Source organism: Sinocyclocheilus rhinocerous, unplaced genomic scaffold, assembly GCF_001515625.1.
Source record: "Sinocyclocheilus rhinocerous isolate Xijiao unplaced genomic scaffold, SAMN03320098_v1.1 scaffold905, whole genome shotgun sequence".
Lineage (NCBI taxonomy): Eukaryota > Metazoa > Chordata > Actinopteri > Cypriniformes > Cyprinidae > Sinocyclocheilus > Sinocyclocheilus rhinocerous.
Genome location: NW_015659390.1, coordinates 75,407 through 98,834, shown reverse-complemented (window position 1 = coordinate 98,834; position 23,428 = coordinate 75,407). Strand labels below are relative to the sequence as shown.

The window sequence follows — 23,428 nt, the reverse complement described above, 5'->3', positions numbered from 1 at the left end:
TGTATGTATATATATATAGAGAGAGAGAGAGAGAGAGAGAGAGAGCATCCCATAGTTATGCTGTAATACAAACGTTCGTAACTGTATAAGAAATTGTTTCTTTTACTACATCAGTATTTTGATGTATTTAAACATTGTCAATAACTGCACAGGCTTTGAATGTAATCCCAATGGTCCTCCTTGGTTTCACATTTGTCTTGAATGGCATATTAAACAATGTACGTTTGCATTACAGCATAGGCATACAGAATCAGGGTAAATAACTTTCATTTTGAGCAACTGTTTTGTTTTATCTAAATTGTGTTGGTTTACTGCACCTAGGCCTATGTAAATGTCATTAAAAGATGGAAAACGGCACTCTCTTTTTAAAAGCCTTGATACAATACCATTTTTTCTCTTCTCTGTTACAAGAGAAGAGAGAAAATGGTTTTGTTTTAGGTGACTAAAATAGGCTAAATAAATGATTCATGTTCTCTGCTTCCCTTAGAAACTCTTTCTCAATGAGAACAAGATGTTTAGAAAGCAATGAATGGGAAAAGATGATTATAAAAGTTGGATTTTCCAATTTGGCCTCAATCAAAGCCAGATTTGTGCTTGCCTAAGCAGTCATCCTATCCAACATCTCCTCGTTTTTACCTTCTCTCTCATATTTAAGTTGCTTTTCGTCGTCTTTAAAATGAGAAGAACTGCACTTTCATCCGCCAACCGCCTCTGATAACTGATCCATCATGCTGAGTGTGTGTGTGTAGAGTGTGGGTTAAAAGTTATCTGCGCAGCTGTGTATGGATGAGAGACTGCACATATGCATTAACCCCTCTCAGACACCTGTGTGTGTGTAGACCAGATAGATGAATGAGAGACTGTAAGGAAAAAGACACAAGGGAAGCGCATATGCATTTATTATCTTTAATCACGAGGAAAAGAGATAAGAACCATCATACTGTCAGTAAAATGATAGATTGAAAGCTTTCTTACACAAATACACGTGCATGCAGACACACACCACATCCACTCCAACTTTATAACACTCCTTATTTCCTTTCAAACACTTCTCTTGTGTGTCAAACAGGTCTTGTGTGCCAAATGCATCTATACAAATCTATGAGGCATTCAATTAGATTAAAATAGCTAATATTTAATTATTTCAAGATTAATAGAGAGCAACTAAAAGGAACAAGGAAAAAGATGCACAGAACTTTTACAGAGGGACTGGAATAGACACATGCTCCGAGAGATAGTTTGACCTTTGACCCGAGGAGGTTTCCTAAGAGGTGTAGCTCAAACACTCAACTTGTTTTCTTTCCGCCACAGACACTCGGACTGAACTCTGTCCACCATCTTGACAGGAAGACTTGACGCATTTTGGAGACATAAAGCATTTTTGTGCTTGTTTGGAAAAACTCTGACCGGCTGCACCGTGAGTGAATATGTGGATTAATCAGATAAACTAAGTTTGAAATCTGGCCATGATGCAGATTTACTGTGCAAGTTATTCGCTGACAGTTATCAAAATATTTGGCCGGAGCGCATAGTGGATACTGAGGTTATGCTGAAGAGAAACTGGAGTGATGTTTAAGGGGAAAAATTAATGTGTTAGCAAGACATTTGACCAATTTTTTGTGGATTCATTTCAGGATTATGTTTGGAATGGAGCAGGTTGTCGCTCTTGAATCTCCATTGAGTTTGAGTTTAATGCAAACTAGTTTAACATCAATGCTGACTGGTTACAAGTCTTGAGAACCAACGAAGTTAAGTCATTGGCTTCAACCTGGTGCAATAGTCATGTCAAGATTAATTTTTATGCTAGTTCCTCTATTAAATTACAGTAATTCAAGGCATTCTTTTTCATTTTCAACAATAAGAAATAATGATACGGTTCCTTGTGGAATATGTAGAAATTTGGTAAAGTTTTCAGAAATCTATTCTATTCTATTTTATTATGTAAAAATAATTGTCTAAGGATAATAGCTGCTACTTTTGCTTAATCATGGGTTTCATCTTTCACAAATATACCAAAGATCACATTTTCCTTTTTTAATTCAGAGAAATTGACAAACGTAGGAAATAACCAGTAATGTAAATCCTCCCAAACAGCATAAGCAAATTTACAATCATAAAATAAATGTTCTGTTGTTTCAATCCATTCATCACAAAAAGAGCTTTTGTTAAAATCTAGACTAAATTTTTAAAAATTCTCTGGAAGGATATATTCTGCTAAGGGTTTTAAAGAGGACTTCCTTTGCTTTTGGTGCATTTGGCAATTTAAAATATTTTGTTTCTAATTTCGTAGCTTCATTTTTAGAAAAATATTGAACATTTAAATTTTTATTTAAGGAAAAAGGATATAATTCTTAGATGTTTCTACATGTCATGTTTGAATTGAACACCGAAGCAAATAAAAGAGAGAATATTTTAGAGTTTTGCTAATACAAAGGTATTATAGTGATTTTAAAGACTTTGTGCATTTTCCCTTTTAAAATACAGTTAAGGAAAAAAGCAGTATGGACAGTCTACAAAATATCTTCTTTTACAAAAGCTGTGATTAGTTATCACAACTTAAAATTGAACATTAAAGTAAGTATGTTCTGTTTCAACTTAAAGTGTTCATGCTTGACTTAAAATTATAAGTTTAGTTATCCTTAGTTTAGTTATGTTGGCTATTTAAGTTAAAATTTTAAGTTGTAATTACTTGCAGCAACATTTTTACATTAAAGAAAGTCAGGTGGGTTTGGAATGACAGCAGGGTAAGTAAATGACAAAATGTATTAATTTTGTGTGAACTGTTGCTTTGAGAGACAGCAGTAACTATCTAGGTGTGTGTATGTGTACAGGAATGTCATTAGCATGAGTGTTACTCCACACTGTATGAGTTCAACTTCGTTCATCTGCTAAATTCTGTCATGTTTACAGAGAGAGAGAAGGATGAAAGGACCATGGGGAGGAATCAGAAAATGTATAAGGTGTTTATATGTATCCGTGTGTGTGTCTGACTATGTGAGTGCATGTGTGAGTGAGTGAGAGAAAGACTCATTATACATGAATCACTCAGTCTTGACTATCCCCAAGTGTTGGCGTTAAATAAAACGCCTCAATCATCAGTCATTGCTCACCTCATCTCTGTACAACAGAGCTTAAATACCTAATGAAGCTTCAGCTCCATAGAGAGAGCGTTTGTGAACATGGGAAGTGTTGTAGAACGCCTGCAGCTGGTCTCTTGAGAAGCAGACACACACTTAACACTGTGCTAGACAGACAATAAACAAAGATAAAAAAGTAAATACCGCCAACTAAACAAAATAGTAACAAATATGTTTGAAGGAAGAAAAATATCTAGCAGTTTAGCTTTTCATAGTCACTGTTAATGATATTGCATTCCATGATTTCTGAAGGATCATGTGACACTGAAGACTGAAGTAATGGGTGCTGAAAATTCAGTTTTGCCATCACAGAAATAAATTACATTTTAAAATATATTCAAATAGAAAAGTAATTTTAAATTGCAGTAATTGTCACGGTACTGTTGCTGTGTAGGAGTGCGGAGCAAAGGAGCGAGGAGACTTTTACTCATTTTAATAATCAAAAGGAAACAGGAAAACACACGTAGCAAGGTTTTTACAGTGAAGAAAGTCAGGTGGGTTTGGAATGACAGCAGGGTAAGTAAATGACAAAATGTATTAATTTTGTGTGAACTGTTGCTTTGAGAGACAGCAGTAACTATCTAGGTGTGTGTATGTGTACAGGAATGTCATTAGCATGAGTGTTACTCCACACTGTATGAGTTCAACTTCGTTCATCTGCTAAATTCTGTCATGTTTACAGAGAGAGAGAAGGATGAAAGGACCATGGGGAGGAATCAGAAAATGTATAAGGTGTTTATATGTATCCGTGTGTGTGTCTGACTATGTGAGTGCATGTGTGAGTGAGTGAGAGAAAGACTCATTATACATGAATCACTCAGTCTTGACTATCCCCAAGTGTTGGCGTTAAATAAAACGCCTCAATCATCAGTCATTGCTCACCTCATCTCTGTACAACAGAGCTTAAATACCTAATGAAGCTTCAGCTCCATAGAGAGAGCGTTTGTGAACATGGGAAGTGTTGTAGAACGCCTGCAGCTGGTCTCTTGAGAAGCAGACACACACTTAACACTGTGCTAGACAGACAATAAACAAAGATAAAAAAGTAAATACCGCCAACTAAACAAAATAGTAACAAATATGTTTGAAGGAAGAAAAATATCTAGCAGTTTAGCTTTTCATAGTCACTGTTAATGATATTGCATTCCATGATTTCTGAAGGATCATGTGACACTGAAGACTGAAGTAATGGGTGCTGAAAATTCAGTTTTGCCATCACAGAAATAAATTACATTTTAAAATATATTCAAATAGAAAAGTAATTTTAAATTGCAGTAATTGTCACGGTACTGTTGCTGTGTAGGAGTGCGGAGCAAAGGAGCGAGGAGACTTTTACTCATTTTAATAATCAAAAGGAAACAGGAAAACACACGTAGCAAGGTTGACATGAACAATTCCAGACAAGGGAGAACAGAACGGGCTCAAACTCAAATAGGGCAGATAACGAAGGGCAGACAGGTCATGAGGATAACTAATAACAAGTAACATGTGATTACTAATGGGAAAAGGAACTGGAAGGACCAAATAAGGACACACAGGAACTATACAGGAACACACGTGACAGATGTCGCCCCCCTCCCGGAAGGCGCGTCCCGCGCCGTAACAATACCATCGGCTCGGCGGGGCGGGGGGATGGGGGGGGCAGGTGCCCTGGAGGCTGGTGCAGGACAGGAATAGGGCGGAGACCAGGAGAGCCTCCAGGGCGGATCAAGAGACTCAGGGGGCCATGGCAGAGCAAACAGCCCGGGAAGCCATGGCGGATCAGGGAGTTCAGGTTGCCATGGCGGAGCTGGCAGCTCAGGAGGCCATGGCGGATCAGGGGACTCAAGAGGCCATGGCGGATCCTCCGTGGCCTTAGCTGGCTCGGCCACGGGTATATGGCCCCCCCAAAAAAAAATTTTCTTGGGGAAAACTAGGAATCCTGGGGGGCGCTTTGGAGGAGCGGGCTCTGGAGGAGCGGACACTTGAGGGTGCTCTGGAGGGCGCTTATGGGGAGCGAGCACTTGAGGGCGCTCTGGAGGAGCGGGCACTGGAGGGTGCTCTGGAAGGCGCTTTCGAGGAGCCGGCTCTGGAGGGCGCTTTCGAGGAGCTGGCTCTGGAGGGCGCTTGCGAGGAGTGGACACTGGAGGGTGCTCTGGGCTCTGGAGGAGCGGGCACTGGAGGGCGCTCTGATAGGCGCTTTCGAGGAGCCGGCTCTGGAGGGCGCTTACGAGGAGCGGACACTGGAGGGCGCTCTGCAGGGCGCTCTGGAGGGCGCTTTCGAGGAGCTGGCTCTGGAGGGCGCTTACGAGGAGCGGACACTGGAGGGCGCTCTGGAGGAGCGGGTACTGGAGGGCGCTCTGATAGGCGCTTTCGAGGAGCCGGCTCTGGAGGGCGCTTACGAGGAGCGGACACTGGAGGACGCTCTGGAGGTGCAAGACTGGTTAACTCTGGGGAATCAGGAGACGAAGGAGGGCTGGACGGGACCAGCGGAGACGAAGGAGAACTTTCCGGGGATGATTCCGGGGCGAGGACAGGAGCCGAGAACTCCGGAGGCAGTGCCATGTCCAGAAGCGCTAAGTCAGCGGCGGCCGGCGGGCTTGACGGAGACCTGGTTCTGGATCGGGCCGGATACTCTTCAGACACCAGAGGATCCCTTCCCTCCAGCTTAGACAAGTGGTGTCTGGGAGGTCCACGGGTCAATGGTAATTAGCCCCGATCCAGAACAAAGAGTTGAGCGTCGCATCATCCAGCGCCGTATACACGGCGAGCCCGCAGAACTCCCATGCATACTCCACAAACGGGAGATCTCTGTGGGCTAGGGCCGAAAATCGTGCGGGCGGTTTCCATTGCCGCCAGGGAAAACAGAGAAACAAAAAAACTTTTCAAAAACGGAAAAGAAACACAAGGAGGAAAGGCGCCGCTCACTTTTTGTCGGTCTGGAATTCTGTTACGGTACTGCTGCTGAGTAGGAGCGCGGAGACGTAGGAGAATTTTAATAATCCAAAGGAAACAGGAAAACACACGTAGCAAGGATGACATGAACAATTCCAGACAAGGGAGAACAGAACGGGCTCAAACTCAAATAGGGCAGATAACGAGGGGCAGACAGGTGATGAGGATAACTAATAACAAGGAACAGGTGATTACTAATAATGGGAAAAGGAACTGGAAGGACCAAATAAGGACAAACAGGAACGTGACACACACGTGACAGTAATATTTCACAATATTACTGTTTTTACTGTATTTTTGATCAAATACAGCCTTGATGAACGAAAGAGATGTCTTTCAAAAACATTACAAATCTTACCAACCTCAAATGTTTGAACGATTGTTTTATGTAAATGTGTGTGGTATGTAATGAAGTATGTTACTGATTGAGACTTCGGCACTTACTGCAACATCTCCTTGAACCATTGCCTGCTTTGATGCACACGTTTAAGGTTCACACACACACACACACACACACTCACACCCCAAGGACCACTTCTCTCTCCTCGTTTTCCTTCCTGTAGTAACATCCTTTTGAAAGACATTAGAGCGCATTAGACCAACCCCATCTGACAGAGCGGTGAAGGATTTTTGAAGTGGCAGTTCTGGGGTTCAGTCTCTGCTCTGACCCTCAATTCATTTCCCTCCAAGATTTACAAATACTGCAGTCCATGGGCAAGAACTCTAAGCCACAGATTCAGATCAGACCATTTTAAATGGCATTTTAAAGGAATAATTCAGCCCAAAATTAATATTTTGTCATCATTTACGCACCCTAATGTCATTCCAAACCCACATGGCTTTCTTTCTCCTGTGGAACACAAAAGAAGTTCTGAAGAATTACTTTTCTTCCATGCGGTTACTACAGTATGAATGAGGGCTGGAACACACTGGCACAAAAGCACCATTAAAGTATCATATGTAATTTGTGTAATAATATTCCAATTCTTGTGAAGAAAAACACATTAGCTACATGTGAGGAACAGACTGAAATATAAGTTTCTATTCACTGATCCTTTCCAGTGGTCTGTTGCAGATGTTCTTGTTGAATACTTGTTCTTGAACCAGGGCTGCATTTCCCAAAAGCAGCGTAAGCCTAAATAGATCACAGAGAACACTGGTGACAATAGGGCCTTTCGCACCGCGGGAACCTTTTCATAGTACCTGAACTAATTGTGGAACTACCCACTTTTTGGTGTGTTCGCACCGCAGAAACTAGGAGCGGTTTTAGTTCTAGGAACTCCGTTTGGAGGAACTAAATTAGCTCCTACTTCAGAGCAGGGTCTAAAACAGTTCTATAGGAAGTATCAGTGACGTAAGTGTATGCTGATTGGCCAAACGCACGCGAAACACTGGCCACCCGTCATTTTTAAAAAGCCACGTAAACATATTTACTCCACAAACATGGAAAACAGCGATAACGGCATTTACCTGTTGTCTGCAGTGTTGTGTTCTTTTCTCAGCTTCGATGATATGTAACACTGCAAGTTGTCATAAAAAAATTAGTCTCTTAGCCCAACTTTTTGCTCTTGCAATCGCGTAAATCGTGCGTTTACATCTCCATCTCCATTATAAAAAGACATCGCTGTCGGCCGCTTCAGAGTTCCTGTTGCCGGTGCGAATGCAACTAGGAAAACGGCCCGAGGGAGAAATTGGTTCTCTAGGAACTACCCTGCTGGCTAGTTCCTAGAACTAAGTTCCTAGAACTACGTGGTGCGAAAGCCCCTATTGGCTTCTATACTTTGAAAAAAGTAGGCCCAGATCAGTCTGATTAGTGAAGTGCATCTTCCAGTTTGAAAAGTTATGAATCCATTGAAAAGTTTTAAATCAAAAGAACAATTGACTTATGAATGATTCATTTACTGATTAATTTGGAAACAGTTCATTTACAAACAATTCATTTATGAATGATTATTCACTGATTCATTTAGAAACAGTTCAATCAAAAAAAAATAATTTACTAACAAATAATTAATGAATGATTCACTCATTTCTCTCATAAACATACCATAGAGAAATAGGGATGATATTGAAATTTTCACTGGATGGCAACTTAAAATAATTTTTTCTTGACACTTTTTTTTTTTTTTGATTGCTACATTACAGTTTTTGTTTGTTTGTTTTTTAGAGATGCGTGTTGGTTCTAGGTTTTTAAAGGAAACCTGTTTCACAAAAAGTGAACAATTTGACCATTCTTTAACACCAGCACATGGTGGTTTTCTTTAGAACTCAAATAGTAAAGATTTGTAAAATGACACTGTTTAATGTAGGGACTCCATATCTGAACTGATAGGCCTCTCTGTGGATGGAAATCTATAGAAAATAGAGAAAGCCATGTGCGTTTGTGTGTGAGAATAGGGAGGCAGTCATGCTCGGTATCATAATGTAGGAGTATGAGACATATTGCATTAGAGGCAGTCACCATGTCCTCGCTATCACTGCTGCGATAGGGCTTCTCTCCGTCTGGGCAGACACTTGGCGGACTCCAGTCTGCCTCTCCGCCTGGTTATCAGCTCCACGCCGTGAGCTCAGTGCTGCAGATGCCCAAGAGAGCTCCATCTGAGCCATACTGATATCAAGGCTTCCTGGGAGTGGGTCAGAACCAACCTCAAAACCGCTCATTACCATAACACTGTTTGGCAGGCAGTTTTCCGAATAACTTTTGGTGATAAGACAGTGTGGGGAGTGAATGTAGGAGCAAATGCACACATGTATGAATGCAGAACCCGTCACATTAAATGGTAGACATCAAAATATGACTTTTCTATCGGAAACCTGACCCTTGACCTCTGACGAGGAGAAAAAACGCTATCTATCCAAATCTTTCACTTTAACATCTCCCTCCTCTCATTTTTATTGCATGATATTAATTCTTGTTTGTAGATGTAAACAAGTGGTGTCAGGCTTGTCAAACAGACTGATGGAAGTATGATGCTGGAGTATGAGTTTAGAATGTGTGTTTGTAGTGTTTGAGCTATGAGTCACAGATGCAGCATTATGAAACGAGCCGCACAGAGCCAGCTCTCTTACTCTCATTATCCTGCTAATGGGCCGACTGGCAAAATCACAGCCACTAATGTTGAGAAATATCAGACGTACAGTATATGTGAGAGGAAAACAGAAGTTTGTCAGTGTTAGTACCATAGTTTAGGATTATTTGCATCAAATATAGTCTCTTTTTATACAAGCTTATTTCAACTTGTGTACTGTTTCTATAAGAAAAAAAAATGTCTAAGTGGATGCCAAGAGCTTTCCTATACTATTATAGTTTTTATTAATATTTTAAATTAACTTTTATATTATTTATTTTATATTTTCAGTTTTTATTAATCTTATTTTTTTTAATATTACAATTTGGGTTTAATTAATTTATTTATTTTTTTCATTTTTAGTTCAGCTTTATTTTTTATTTATTTCCCGTTAGTAGTTTTTTTTCTTATTATTTCATTTATTGTCAAGTTGAAGATTTTTCATCTAATGTTTACATTTTATTTTATTTTAATTATTTTATTTCAGCTTTATTTCTAAATTAATTTCAATTGAATCTCAAAATTATCAAAAATGTTTTAATAGTTTTAGCTTAGTAAACCATATATTTTTAAAAAATATTTTAATATAATAAAAATAAACAAAATGTTTAAATATAGTTATAAATTGTAATTTATTTTCATTATTTTATTTCAGCTTTATTTCAAAATTATTTTTAAAAAATTATCAAAAATGTTCAGCTTTATTTCAAAATTTATTTCAATTGAATCTCAAAATTATCAAAAATGTTTTAATAGTTTTAGCTTAGTAAACCATATATTTTAAAAAAATATTTTAATATAATAAAAATAAACAAAATGTTTAAATATAGTTATATATAAATTGTAATTTATTTTCATTATTTTATTTCAGCTTTATTTCAAAATTATTTTAAAAAAATTATCAAAAATGTTTTAATAGTTTTAGCTTAGTTAACAATAATAATCCCAGTGATTGCTAGGGCAATGCTATGGTGGTGTGGGTGGTTCCCAGGGTGTTACTATGTGGTTGCTAAGGTATTCTGAATGAATAGGGTGCTTTGGATGGTTGCAAAGGGTGTTGTTAAAAACAGTTAGGCTGCGTTTCACTGACTAGATATATCTGAACCAAAGGGTTCTTCCACAGCCTAATAGGGAAGACATGAAGCTGAAGAGAGTGACACAGACAGGATATCTCCAATCTTTTGGACAGAGGAGGTTTGATAGTGGAGTTTTGCTGGGAAGTTTGGGGGTTGTTAGCTGTCTGAGCTGTCCTCACTGGTCTGTACTCTCATCCTGATGATAACACGCTCTCTGTGGACACAGAAACCTTTAGTTTTATAGATTGTACTGGCTCTGCTCATTTCAAAATCTGTCCCATGTGACTCCCTCCCACAGTACTCGCATGCACAAAGATTGCATCCTTCCATCTTGGCCTCTCTCTTCCTATCTGTCCTGCTCTGTCTCCATCATAGTTTTCACAGTATGAAGTTTCATGCACCTGGTGAGTTTGAGCGTGTGTGTGAGCATAGACTTTAAGCGATGAGAAGAGGAGCAGTAGGTTGAGTGTGATGAAGCACATATAGAGGAGAGTCGTTTATGTCTGGCCGTGTGAGAGATATAATGTAAATAACCTCGGCCTCACACGATCGATTTATCAGACCTTCGGCTCAATCTCCCATAAACAGCTTTGGGGTGACCCCACATCTGTCCGTCCGTCCCCACATGTACAGCTTTAAGATGAACCCAGAGTGTGTGAGTGTAAGAAAGCCTGCCTGCCTTTTATATAAACATATCTTTAAAAGAACTGCATAGAACTGGATAGAATGCCAACGTAAAAAAAAAAATATATGCAGGGGAGTAACACCGCCACTCCCAGCCCCCCTACCCCAAAACACACACAAACATAAACACAAGCCACACACACACATCCACAAATACAACACAAATACAAATACAGCTGCAAGACATCTTGATAATATCGGACAGCTGATCCATTCCAGGTCAGTGTTCATCCCAGACTGCACTCCATGCCCTCGTCTCTCTCCTCGCTTGCGTCCGTGTCCCTGGTGACACAGTAACCATCCTACAGGTCAGATGCACAGACTTAACTGTATATGATTATCTAAACAAAAAGCGTCATCTTCGCTAACCAACAGATTTGTCTCGTACATTCCAATGTATTGTATGTGTCAGGCTTCCTCTTTTAAAAACCCTTCCTTAAGCAGCATTTAAAACCCCACCATCTGTCTATATTAAACAGTTTGTCAGTTATAAAGTCTTTCATGAGGTGTTGTTTTTATTAAGTGACTCCACAATGTTTGACCCAAGAGCTGCCTAACTGGATCATTTGTATTCGAGCCAGTAAATCATAGTTTTTTTTTGTCTTTTGTTATTCTAATTCATCTCTTTATTTTTTACCAGGGTTGTCACTTAAAATTTTTTCCCGTCTTAAAGTTTAGTTCTGGCCTAGAACTGCCATTTGTTAGTTGCCACGTTGCAGAGAGTGTGTCGTTGAAGTACATGTAAGATTAAGTGTGTGTGCAGTTGCTATTATCTGTCATCTTGCGAGTTGGGTGACCGCCTCTCATTTTTGTTTGTGAGTGTGTGTGTGTACGTGTATGTGTATATGTGTGTGTGTGTGTGTGTGTGCGTGCGTGCTTGAGCTCTAAGTCGGATGTGGACATGTGAGTGTCCAGTTTCCAGTAACCTTTGACCCTATACAGCTAATTAGTGATATCCCCACTAACACCACTGAGAACTTCACATTCTGCGGCATTTGTTCAATCATTTTTCATTTACAAAGACTGCTGCTCACCTGTTGCTGTCTGTCACCGTTACACCAGAGGAACTGAAAGACAAATGAAATGCAGTTAGTGATTACAAAAGATTTTTGAAATAAATATCATATATGGTCATTATTTCCATATATTATAAAATGTGTATTTTGTAATGCCTGTGCTGTCATTTTTATTTATATAATTAAGATTTTTTATTTATATTATTAATAATAATTTACTTAAAAATATCAGCTCAGGCATTACAAAATGTGTGTGTGTGTGTGTGTATATGTCTGTGTGTGTATTTATGTATGTATGTGTGTGTGTGTGTGTGTGTATGATTTTTTTATTATTTATTTTTGTTATATTGTTATTAATTGTTTTCAGTTATTTTAAGCAAAAATAATTTAAAGATTTTTATAGTTGATTGCTCAGTGCATGTATAATAAAAACCAGCAGTATATGGTTATGGCCATACAGTCTCTGTTTATTATTATTATTATTAACAACAACATTAATATTAATAATAATTTGATCGGTCATCTATTTTTTATGCATTTTTTTTTCACTGTAGATATTTGATTATGAATGTTCCAAAATATGACTAATAATAATGTTTCAAAAATGATAAATGTAAATATGATTTCTGCAGGTCACGCCTGACTTTCTTTTATAATGTTATTGAATACAGTATATGAACTGTTCTTTATTAGGCTGTCTGTTTACCTTTCTGGGTTTTAGTGTCAGGGAAGATGAGAGAGCTCAGTCTGAGATGTGGAAAACAGTGGCTATTTTAAGCTCTTCACATAATGCTGCACCAGGACAGGACAATTAATCTTATATCCCGCTTTTATTTTCTTTTGACCTGCCCACCCATCAGGGAGGAAGAGAGGGAGAGAGACTCAGTCAGAAAGACTGTTTGGCCCTTTTGCCATATCCTCATACTTTTTATACACCTGCACTGAGCATCTGAAAAGGTTCTTTCAATTACTTCAGTTTAAGATAACTGAAAACAACTCTCTTTGATTTATCACACCTGTAATCTCTGTAAAACCTGATATGCCACTGCAAGAAACAAGATCTGTCCATTCATCTGTCAGGTTAAAAACTATGGCAAGGTTAAAATACCTTTGGTAATTTGCTGTGGTAGAGAGAGAGGAGGGTTGCTGTTTGTGAGACACCGGAACTCTGAGGTGTCAGAGGGCAGATCTCTGGAGATTCTCTCTCCTTCTTTGGTGATCTCTAAGCTTGCAATTAGCACGTGGACGTCTCGTTCTTTTTGTAATTTTACACATTCGTTTAATCTGTGCGTCACTATAACTAAGGGCATCTAAGGATGATGGGCACTGACTAACATGTTGAGAGGAGAGCAGATGCCCCGCGTGTGTCGTAGCAATCATCACCTGATTTAAAACCACTCTTGAGTCGCCTTCAGCCGCGCCACTTAGAGCTCGCACAGATCGGGATGTTTTGGCTTGAATTAGTCGGTTGTATTAGAGACGGGTGTGGGGTAGCATTAAAAAAGCAAAACATGGGGTTTGGGGACGCGGAGTATCCATTTCACGTGCCCCTCCGGAGGCGCCAGTGGGCCATTTGAGACGCTTCTTGTGGGATCCCATTAGAGGGCATCGGTGCTGAAAGTTGCACGGACTCTCCCATGAGCCATGCGCGATTACGCGTGGGGTCACCACTGTACCATTTTATGAATCCCACTGTTGCAGTGCGCGCACAACCGTTATTGACCCACCATTAAAATCCTCAGTCAAATGCCACCTGACAACTCCAAGGAATTTAGAGAGCCTGTGCAAGTGATGCTCAGCGTGAACACAAACATTTACGTCTGTCAGCAGTTATAAAATATAAATGTGTAGCTATTTTACTATTCCAACAGATAAAAATAAAATAAAATAAAAATGTTAAAAATAAAAATGCAGAATTAAATTTTAATGTAACGTTTTAATAATAATAATAATTATTATTATTATTATTATCAAGTAAAAACGTTTTTTTGAAAAAAAATTGCTAGTTGCTTTAATAATTGAATCTGAATTGGATATACTGAAAAAAGGAAAGCAATTGTTACAGTTTTCAGTTCTGATGATTAGACATTTCTTTGGAAATAAGAATATAAAATTTACATTTCTTGTCAAAATTACGTTTCTTAACTGAATGAAATGGGGGGGGGCAAAATGTTTTACTAATACTGAGAAAGGAAGAGGCTGAATTGTGCTCTGAAAAACATTGATTTGATCTTTTATTGGAAACATTTACAATGCTTTTAACTGTTTTTAAAAAAATTCTGTTTAATGAATGTATGCTTATTGTGGTTTTATTGCCATTGAATAACTGTAATACACTCATAGACTATAATATGCTAAATAATACTTTTATTAAAAATTAAGTAAAATTTTAATTATGCTTATGCTATAATAAAATAAAATATAAACTAATACACCAAATTATTCAGAATAGCCTAAAAATGCACCGTGAATTAAATCCTACAATTTTTACCAAAGATTTTTCTGTTTCTGTATACATGTATGCGTGATAAATGACAACATAACACTGTATCACTGCAAAACTGGTGCACCATTGTGATTATCTGTGCAGGTTTAGTGTTTGCTTCCACTATGGAGTATGTTGCCGCGTGCGGGGGTTACGCCCCTGAGCGCAAGAGATAAATGGTAAGATCCTTTAGCTCGTGAGTTAAGTTACGCTCATACTCAGCTCGCGCATGACGCGTTTCTGCTCCGAAGGAAGTCGCGTTATCTCCAGGTCCTTTTAGAGAGCTACAAACTCGCATCTCCTCAGACTTAACTTTTCTCCACTACATCCTCGTCTCCAGCTCAACATGTCCACCGGCTCCATTAGCGATGTGGATGAATTTCACGAGTCTGAGCTGCTGGATGGTCTTTTGAAATTCGGTTCCGGTAAAGATCCGGGGACATCAAACGAGAGCACGGAGGACAGTTCCAACTGCGAAGGGGCATCGGTTACAGAATGTACGGGGAAAAGGCGCAAATCAGCCGCCATGCGTAAATCGGCGCCTAATGGTGTGGCCCAAGAGGGCAAGCAGGTCCAGAGGAACGCGGCGAACGCGCGCGAGAGGGCGAGGATGCGCGTGCTCAGCAAAGCCTTCTCCCGGTTGAAGACGACGTTACCGTGGGTTCCGCCGGACACCAAACTCTCCAAGCTGGACACGCTACGGCTGGCCTCCAGCTACATTGCGCACCTGCGGCAGATACTCGCCAACGACAAATACGAGAATAGCTACATACATCCAGTCAACCTGGTGAGAGACTTTTTAAAACTTTTTGAAAAAGAAAATAAATCCCAGTAAGCAAGATGCGTTTATGGTCTATACAGTATGTAGGGCTACAATGTAACATGTTTTCGTTATTATAACAAAATCTGTTTCCAGCCATTTAACAGCAATTTCTGTCATTTCTATCCGTTTTTGAGTTTTCAAAATTTCAGTTCGATTTTCAATGTTCCAAAAGTTGACTTTGGCAACACTTTGAATTTACTTACAAAATGGAGGCAAAAATTAAACTTATTTTAAGTTTTAGTGAGTTGAGTTGTTTTGAATTTATTTCAAACGAATTGGAGACAGAAATTTTATTTTAGAGTATACATGGTAAAATATCAGTCCTTAAATACTTGACATGTTCTGGAAATTATTAGTCCTTCAGAAATGATATGCTACTTGACCGATACCATCTTGCTTTTTATTTCAATAGTTTATAGACGGTAGTACTTGACAAAATTGTATGGAATATCCTCAGTGTATACTGTATGTAGGTTATGTTTACCATATATACATATTAAAAGCAAACATACGTTATCAGTTCAGTTATTTGGTGTGTTTACCGATTTTAATTGAACTTTCATTCATATTTTTTTACACAGACGTGGCCATTTATGGTGGCGGGCAAACCAGAAAATGAACTTAAAGAAATGCTGAATTCTACACGTTTATGTGGGACTACAGCTTCCTGAGACACCAGATGGACTTAAAACATGGACCTATTTTAAATATTTTAATTAAAAAAAGAATAACACGTCATCTCCTATCTAAACACACGAGTGGGAATACCTGGGGACAACATCCTCACTCGCATTCCTGTAAAGAGAAATTGATATCTATTTAAATATTCACACGTGGGCCTTGCTGGTTCAAGGCAACAGTGTGTGATTTTATGCAACTGTTTTTATAAAGATTCCGTCCTCACTTTTTTTATTAAAAACACGAGAAATCATTATACATATGGCTTTGGTGACGCAGTGTCATAACATCACGCGCCTTTGCTGTTGGCATTAAAATAATTGTAAATAAATATGTTATAGTTTCAAGTGGTGCAAGTTACCTCTTTGATCTAGCATGGACAGGGTTCATGTTTATTCACTTTGCTTTGACCTGTGTGAACCTTGTTATCATTTCGCCCCACCTTTTTCTCTCAAGATCTCTGGCGAGAAGACATGTCACCCTGTCACCCTGCCTGCAGAAGATAACATGATTAATTCCCTTATTCGGAAGAAACGTAAAGCTTCTCTTTATCATGATATATCTGTCATCAGATAAGCATGGCTTTAACCGTTTTGGAAATCAGAGCGAGCGCTTCTAAGTTAACAGAGATCGAGAAACTTCTCCAAAAACTCTTTTAATTCCCCCGACTCTGAATTTTTTTAAAGTAGTCAGGCCAGAAAAAATGTAGGTTGACGTGGTCCGTGTTTAAGGTCAGTTGTTTTTAGACCAGTAAATCGCGCGGCTCTTAATCTCGCTGTGCAGCCGTTGTTTAATTTCGCGCGGGGTTGTGACCGTTATGTTTATAGCGCGCGGACAGATATTTATGCGTCACTCCTCTGAGGGGCGCGAGAGCACGAGTTACCGATGATGGGACGCCCGATGTCACAGCCACGGCGCGGCCTCACATCTTAGAAAAACACTGTCCCCGCGTATAAAACTGTATTCCACATTAAACTAGTCATCACTGTTCTCTCGCAGAATTACAGAAATCCGCGCGGAGACACAAAACGGTGTGGTGGCGCAAGACAATAACAAGCCCGCCGCCATCATCCATCACGCGCTGTTATTGTAAGGAGAGGCTGAGGGGTGATCTGTGCGAGACTGAGAGCTAGGGAGGCTTACGCACACACACACACACACACACACACACACACACGCTTGGGCAATAAAGCAGATCTAAACATTGTGAAATCTTCTGATAAGTCTTAAAATGAGATATGATTATAGGAATACTTTTTATACTCACACATTTTAGGCCTAAGGGTTTTAAATTAGATGTTTCGGAAAATCCAGACTGGCATTTATTAGCCTATTAAAATAGAGCTGTCATGACGCCAATTTGAAGACCTATCCTGAAGTCTAATTGGGTTCCCTCAGAAATATCCTTTTGCTTTTTATGCATGGTGGTTTATGATTAATGCGATTTTGCGTTCAATTTCACTTAAATCACACAAGGTTATATATCAAACGCAAAAAACATAAGTAGCTAGCTATTCGTCAAGACAATATATTTAATAGTGGTTATTTGTAGTCCGTTTAGCTACTTAATAGGAGCTTTTAAAATTGAAGTATGGTTGACTGCAATTTATATTGTAAAACAAAACAAAAATATTTTCAAGTGTTAGCACAAAAATTTTTTTTATAGTTTTTGGATTATTTAGTTAATACATTATTATTGTTCATCATTCATAATATCATCGTATCCATTGGCAAATACAGGTGTAGGCTAGTTGTAGCCTGTTATTTAAGCACCAATTGGAGCAGTAACTTGAAGATTTCTGTGACAATAGAGATCTCTATTTTTCATATCGCCTATATTTTTAGAGACTTTTTTTTACACCATACTTTTATTTATTTATTTTTAGCATTATTTTTTATAAAATTGTCTAAATCTGCTGAGACAATTAAAGTGGCATTTTCTGTGTAGACTTTTAAAGGCACTCCAGAGGATGTAAAAATATTTATATCTCACGCTAATAAGTTTTATGGGACATCTTTTTCTCACGGACGCTGGAAAGCTCCCCTCACCTCCCCTCAGAGAATAAGACAGAAAGATATTTTCTTTCGCCCCTTCTTCGTCTTCCTTTTCTGTCATCATCTGCAAATCAAAAGAAAGCATTTTTTTTTTTTATTTGAAGGAGTTCCCCTTATTTCCTGCGCGAAGCGCACGTTCATCGTATATATATATCAGCACGGATAAGTCGAGGCGCTCCATCACCTCAAGACCACCGCAGAGAACACTGAACACTGGCCGGGTCAGCTGCGTTCTGCCCGGCAGCGGGAGGAGGCAGGGAGTGTCGGTCATTAGAAAGATAAAGTGGACCCTGGATTCCCATGCGCTGCGAGAATATGGCTAATTGTTTTGTTGGACGGCTGCCCAAAACTCTCTTTTATAGTCCTAAAGTCTATTGAGAGGGAACATTGACATGTAGTCTAGATGCACATAACTAAAAACTTCCAGATAAGAGTGCGTATGTGTCAGCTAAAGTTTATGATGAGTCTTAGACGTTGGTTTTAAACGGCTAATGTTAAACCGCTCGTGTCTGGATTGCATCTGAGCTGGTTTGTCACCCTTCACTCAAAACTCCGTTCCTTTAATAGTTTTTCCAGTGGCTTAACAACTTTATTTATACTTGACATGAAACAACACATAAACTAAATGACCAAGACCCTTTAAAATGTTCTTGTGTGTGAGTGCGGTGGGAGAAATGCATCAATCATGACACAATAGGTTTCAGCACCTAGACACTGAACAGCGACTGAAGAGCTCAATCAGTCTCACTACTGTAGGTTACATCAGAGACGTGAAAACCAACACTGCAGCATTATGTATACATTTTGCAGGCTGGATTAGGACCAAGTGCACCGCAGAGTAACGAAGGCACAAATGTGACCCTGGATCACAAAACCAGTCACAAGGGTCAATTTTTCATGGAACATGATCTTTACTTCATATCCTTATGATTTTTGGCATAAAAGAAAAATCAACAATTTTGACCCATACAATGTAATTTTGGCTATTGCTACAAATATACCCCAGCGACTTAAGACTGGTTTTGTGGTCCAGGGTCACAAATACTTACAAATGTAAGAGTTTGCTTCACTGTAGGTATTTTAAAATAACACGTTTAATTGTCCTACATTTTAAGTAAATCCAAACTAACAACCTGCAGTAATGTGTTGATTGGCACTTTTTGGACCACTTTGAATTATTACTGATGAAGATTTAAACTCTGTAAACTAAAAAAATCGTATAAATTATTGTTCCATCCATTTATAAATAAAACTGAAATAAAAAGTTTATGACGTATAATATCCTGTTTTGTTTCTCCATTATTATCTCTAATGTTAGTGGTGTTTGAATTCATGGGGATCACTAATTAATTAATTAATATTACCTTTTAATGACTATTAATTATTAGCAAACACTTCTTACATAATATTGGGATTATTTTTGGAGTGACTGTATATTACACTGTTTAAAAAAAGTTGTTAATAATACAGTGATAATTGGAGTACTTTTACAAAAGAAATTAAGTGTTACTTGCCGCTTCTTTGTAATTATTTATAAAAATTACTAGCGATTTCTGAGACAAAATGGTTTCAAAGTAAATCCTACATCAATTTTTTAATATAATTATTTTTTTGTCATTAACTTTAATCATGTATTTTCGTTCTTAACTTGTATTTTAACTGTTTTAATTTATTTTTTAATCCTTACTGCAATGTGTCGTAAAACGTTCAGTGCTGGACCCACTTTCATGCAGAAATGCAATATTTAAACTGAAGGTCGACCATGTCCTGCAGAGGGAGCTATAATACAGTTGTTCACAGTGCAACTAAATTGTGTCACCAAGAGTTCAAGAAAATGGCCATTGGGTGGCAGTAAGACTGCAGACAGTCAACTACAGTATGATCTCTTATTTCTTTTAGCTTGGCTTTCCATGGCAATCGTGCATGTATGCGTATCTGCATATCGGCTATGAAATGAATCATTTTAAAAACGAAGATAAAGCTGTAAAGTCATGTAATGCAGTAATGCATTTGTGTGTGCCTGTGTCTGGTAAATCAAGGCTAAACTACTTCCATTTGAGTGAAATTGACCAGCTTCTCAACTGCCCCTGCCACCATATGCACAGACTCAAGAGCTTTAAATTCAACCCAGAAGCCTACTGCACATTAAAAACACACAAAGACTGTCCTTCATCTCTTAAGTATTTCATTAGAAAGTGTATTTTAAATTGAAGTAAATGTGTGTGTCTGTGTATTTTGACTCATTTGGATAAGTGTGCTGCCAGGGGTGGATCATAGTGAAGTCTTGTAAACTCTGCCATGATGAAAGTGCAGCGAATAAATTGCTCAAAGTATCACACAAGGTAAATGTTACAGGAACACGACCGTGAGCGTGTGTACAGGGTGTGAAATGTTTGTCCAGGTGGGGGTGATTACTGATTGAGTGGTGCGGTAGAAGAGTAATTCACTGCGAATCCTGTCCTTTGAGAATAAGCAGGTGTTTTTAAATGTATGAAATATTTTTGAGGGAATATTATGGGTTCAATACAAGTTAAGTTCAGCTGACAGCCTTTGTGGCATAATATTGATTACCACAAAAATTGTTTTGACTCGTTCCTCATTGTCTTTAAAAATACACAAATTTGAGGTTACAGTGAGGAACTTGAAAATAAAAGTGAATGAGGGCTTTATAAATTTTATAAAATTGCTTACATTAATTTTTCTGTGCATTATTTGAGGTGTCAAGTTGTTCTCATAAACACACTTGGTTTAAATCTCAATTAAATACACATCTTTTTAGCCAAGCATTCACATAATGCTTCTCATAAACCTACTACATTTATATCTGATCAAATAGTTCTTCAGCTGTTGCCTTCCTGTTTCTACCTCAGGATCTTCATTAACTGAATACATGATGTTTACAAACCACATATATGCATTATTGTACAGCTGTATATTATGGACATTACTTTGACACACTCATCTCTTAATGATGACAGAATACTTCCTTAAACATGCATCAAAAAATAATTTTGAAAGTGATTCCAATGATATCGTTCCGCTGCATTGTTATAGTTGTGGTGTGGATTCTGCTGTTCCTTTAAATTTAGAAAAAAAATGTAAGACTATATCTTTTTAGTTATTGTCTTGGTGCCAACTGGCCTGAACCCAGAATATTCCTTTAAATGCTTGTTTGTCTTTCTCATTTCTCTCTGTCCAGTTTGCCTGCCTACGTTTGTAAAAATTAATTTATCCAGCACTATAACAACCACTGCTGTTTCTGCACCCACTTTCTTTAACTGAAGCTCAGCTGTGTGTGTGTGCATATGTTACGATGTGTGCTGCTCTCTGCCCAAGCGTACACCTCCCTGATAGCCACACGGATCCAATTAAAGCTGGAATTCCCAACCTAAAGACTGGAATCATTCATGTCTCCACCTCCGTGATATTCCAGGGTGTCCCCAATCATGTGCCCTGTGTTTGTACGTGTGCATAGAAGCGTCAAGTCTGCATGTGTTTGAGAGTACTTTTGCATAAGCATGCAAACGTGTGTGTGTGTGAGGGGAATTCTGAAGATAATTGAGAGCGGGTGAGGTTCCCACTCTCCAGCAATGAACGCTGTAATAAGACTATGTTTGGGCTGAGACAGGGAGAATGTCTGATTTTAGCGTTCCTTTAAACAAAAGTGAACAGTGCTCTCATTCAAAACAGATGGTGAAGGTCAAATCGAGGAAACAGTGACAGGAGTGAGTGAGGGAGAAAGAGCGACAGACAGATGGAGTGAGAGAGACAGAGAGGGAGGAGGACAATAGAGAGACAGATCGAAGAAGAGGTAGAGGGGAAGTGAGGTGAGGTACTAAGGAAAGGAGAAAATTAGTGAAAAATAGTAGTGAAAAATAAACTCAGCTGGACTTTCTGATCCTTTGTGGGATGGGAATGTTTATACACTGTACCTGGATAAATGAGAGATATAACCCTGATTAGTCAATCACTTAACTAATCACAAGGTTAAAATCATGCTTAATTTTTTATTTTATATTATTTTTTTTCGAATATATTTATTTTAATTTATATTGTAGCCATAGGCTTTTATGTTGCCTTGGTAATATTTAGTATTAATGTTTGTATACATTGTAAATGATGCAACATGACTTTTTACTAACTAAACTATCATTATTAGTTCCTCGATTGAGGTGAGGTACTAAGGAAAAGAGAAAATGAGTGGAAAAATAGTAGTGAAAAATAAACTCAGCTGGACTTTCTGATCCTTTGTGGGATGGGAATGTTTATCCACTGTACTTGGATAAATGAGAGAGATATAACCCTGATTATTCAATCACTTAATTAATCACAAGTTTAAAATAATGCTTAATGTTTTATTTTATATTTATAATATTTTATAATATTTATTTTAATTTATATTGTAGCCATACGCTTTTATGTTGCCTTGGTAGCCTATACTTAGATTAATGTTTGTATGCATTGTAAATGATGCAACATGACTTTGTACTAACTAAACTATCATTATTAGTTCCTCGATTGAGTGCTTCAAGTATTCATACTTGCTTCTTTCACTGCGTCTCCGTTTGTTCACCCATGAGGCCACGATGCCCTTCCGGAGCGGCCAAGGATCACTTTTCACGCGACACCGGATAACAGTCTCCCTCCCGCTATTAATATTTAATCGAGCAGCGCGCCCGCTGCGGACAAATGATTTTTTATTTCTGACTGACGGCGGCCGCGGGCTCGAGTTACACTCGTCACGCGGGAACGAGCTTCGGGCACGGCGCACATAATTCACGCCAGTGCACGCGCTTGCCGCCAAAACCCATCAAGCGTCGCGCTGCAAGCACGAGGACGCGACAGTTTCATTAATTCGGGATTACGGAGATTTTTCGTCTAATTTATATGGATTAAATTAGGTCTACTTATTGCCCCTTGCCTGCTCATTGACATTGGAGATGTGTAGAGAAATCTGTGAGAGGTAAATTGGCCGTGTTAATCGTTGGCAGCTGGCATAAATGGGCCCTATAAATCAGGATGTAGCCTACTGTATTATATTTTACATAAATGAAAAATGAGGAGGAATAGAGGTATAACGTCCAACAAACTAGTCCAATCAACTAGTTCAGTGGTTCCCAACCCTGGTCCTGGAGGCACCCCAACTCTGCACATTTTGCATGTCTCCTTAAACACACCTGATTCAGGTCATCAGCTCATTAGTAGAGACTCCTGAAATTGGTGTGTCAGAGAAAGGAAACATGCAAAATGTGCAGTGTTGGGGTGCCTCCGGGACAGGGTTGGGAACCACTAAACTAGTTGATTGGTGAGGACGTGACACGATTTTATCAAGATTCTAGTGCTTTCAAACGATTAATTGCGATTAATCGCATACAAAATACATGTATATATTTATATTCATATAATTTATATATTATATATAAACATAACATATTTTTCTTAAATATATACATGCATGTGTTTGTATTTATA

The 23,428-nt window shown here is 38.6% G+C and overlaps 1 protein-coding gene and 1 long non-coding RNA gene across 7 annotated transcripts in view; one reads left to right on the top strand and one right to left on the bottom strand.

Moving 5' to 3' along the window:
- The window catches only part of LOC107723756 (transcription factor 21), a 65,724-nt gene that overhangs the window by 19,680 nt on the left and 22,616 nt on the right, over nt 1-23,428 (top strand). For 2 of the 5 annotated variants that reach the window (XM_016532469.1, XM_016532468.1), the window contains exons 2-3: nt 14,741-15,187; nt 15,805-16,289. The exons of the other annotated variants lie outside the window; for them this stretch is intronic. In XM_016532469.1, coding sequence (XP_016387955.1) covers nt 14,747-15,187; nt 15,805-15,894 — 531 coding nt within the window. In that variant the 5' untranslated portion in view covers nt 14,741-14,746 and the 3' untranslated portion in view covers nt 15,895-16,289. Of the gene's footprint in view, nt 1-14,740; nt 15,188-15,804; nt 16,290-23,428 lie in introns of those variants that run through there. 5 annotated transcript variants of the gene reach the window in all.
- Nucleotides 11,013-18,022, bottom strand: LOC107723757 (uncharacterized). 2 transcript variants are annotated; one of them, XR_001637964.1, is made up of 3 exons: nt 17,951-18,022; nt 11,934-11,966; nt 11,013-11,201 (listed from the first exon to the last, which is right to left on the bottom strand). It is a non-coding gene; the product is annotated as an uncharacterized LOC107723757 (long non-coding RNA). The 2 variants fall into 2 exon arrangements; XR_001637965.1 differs by having other exon boundaries at nt 11,013-11,181.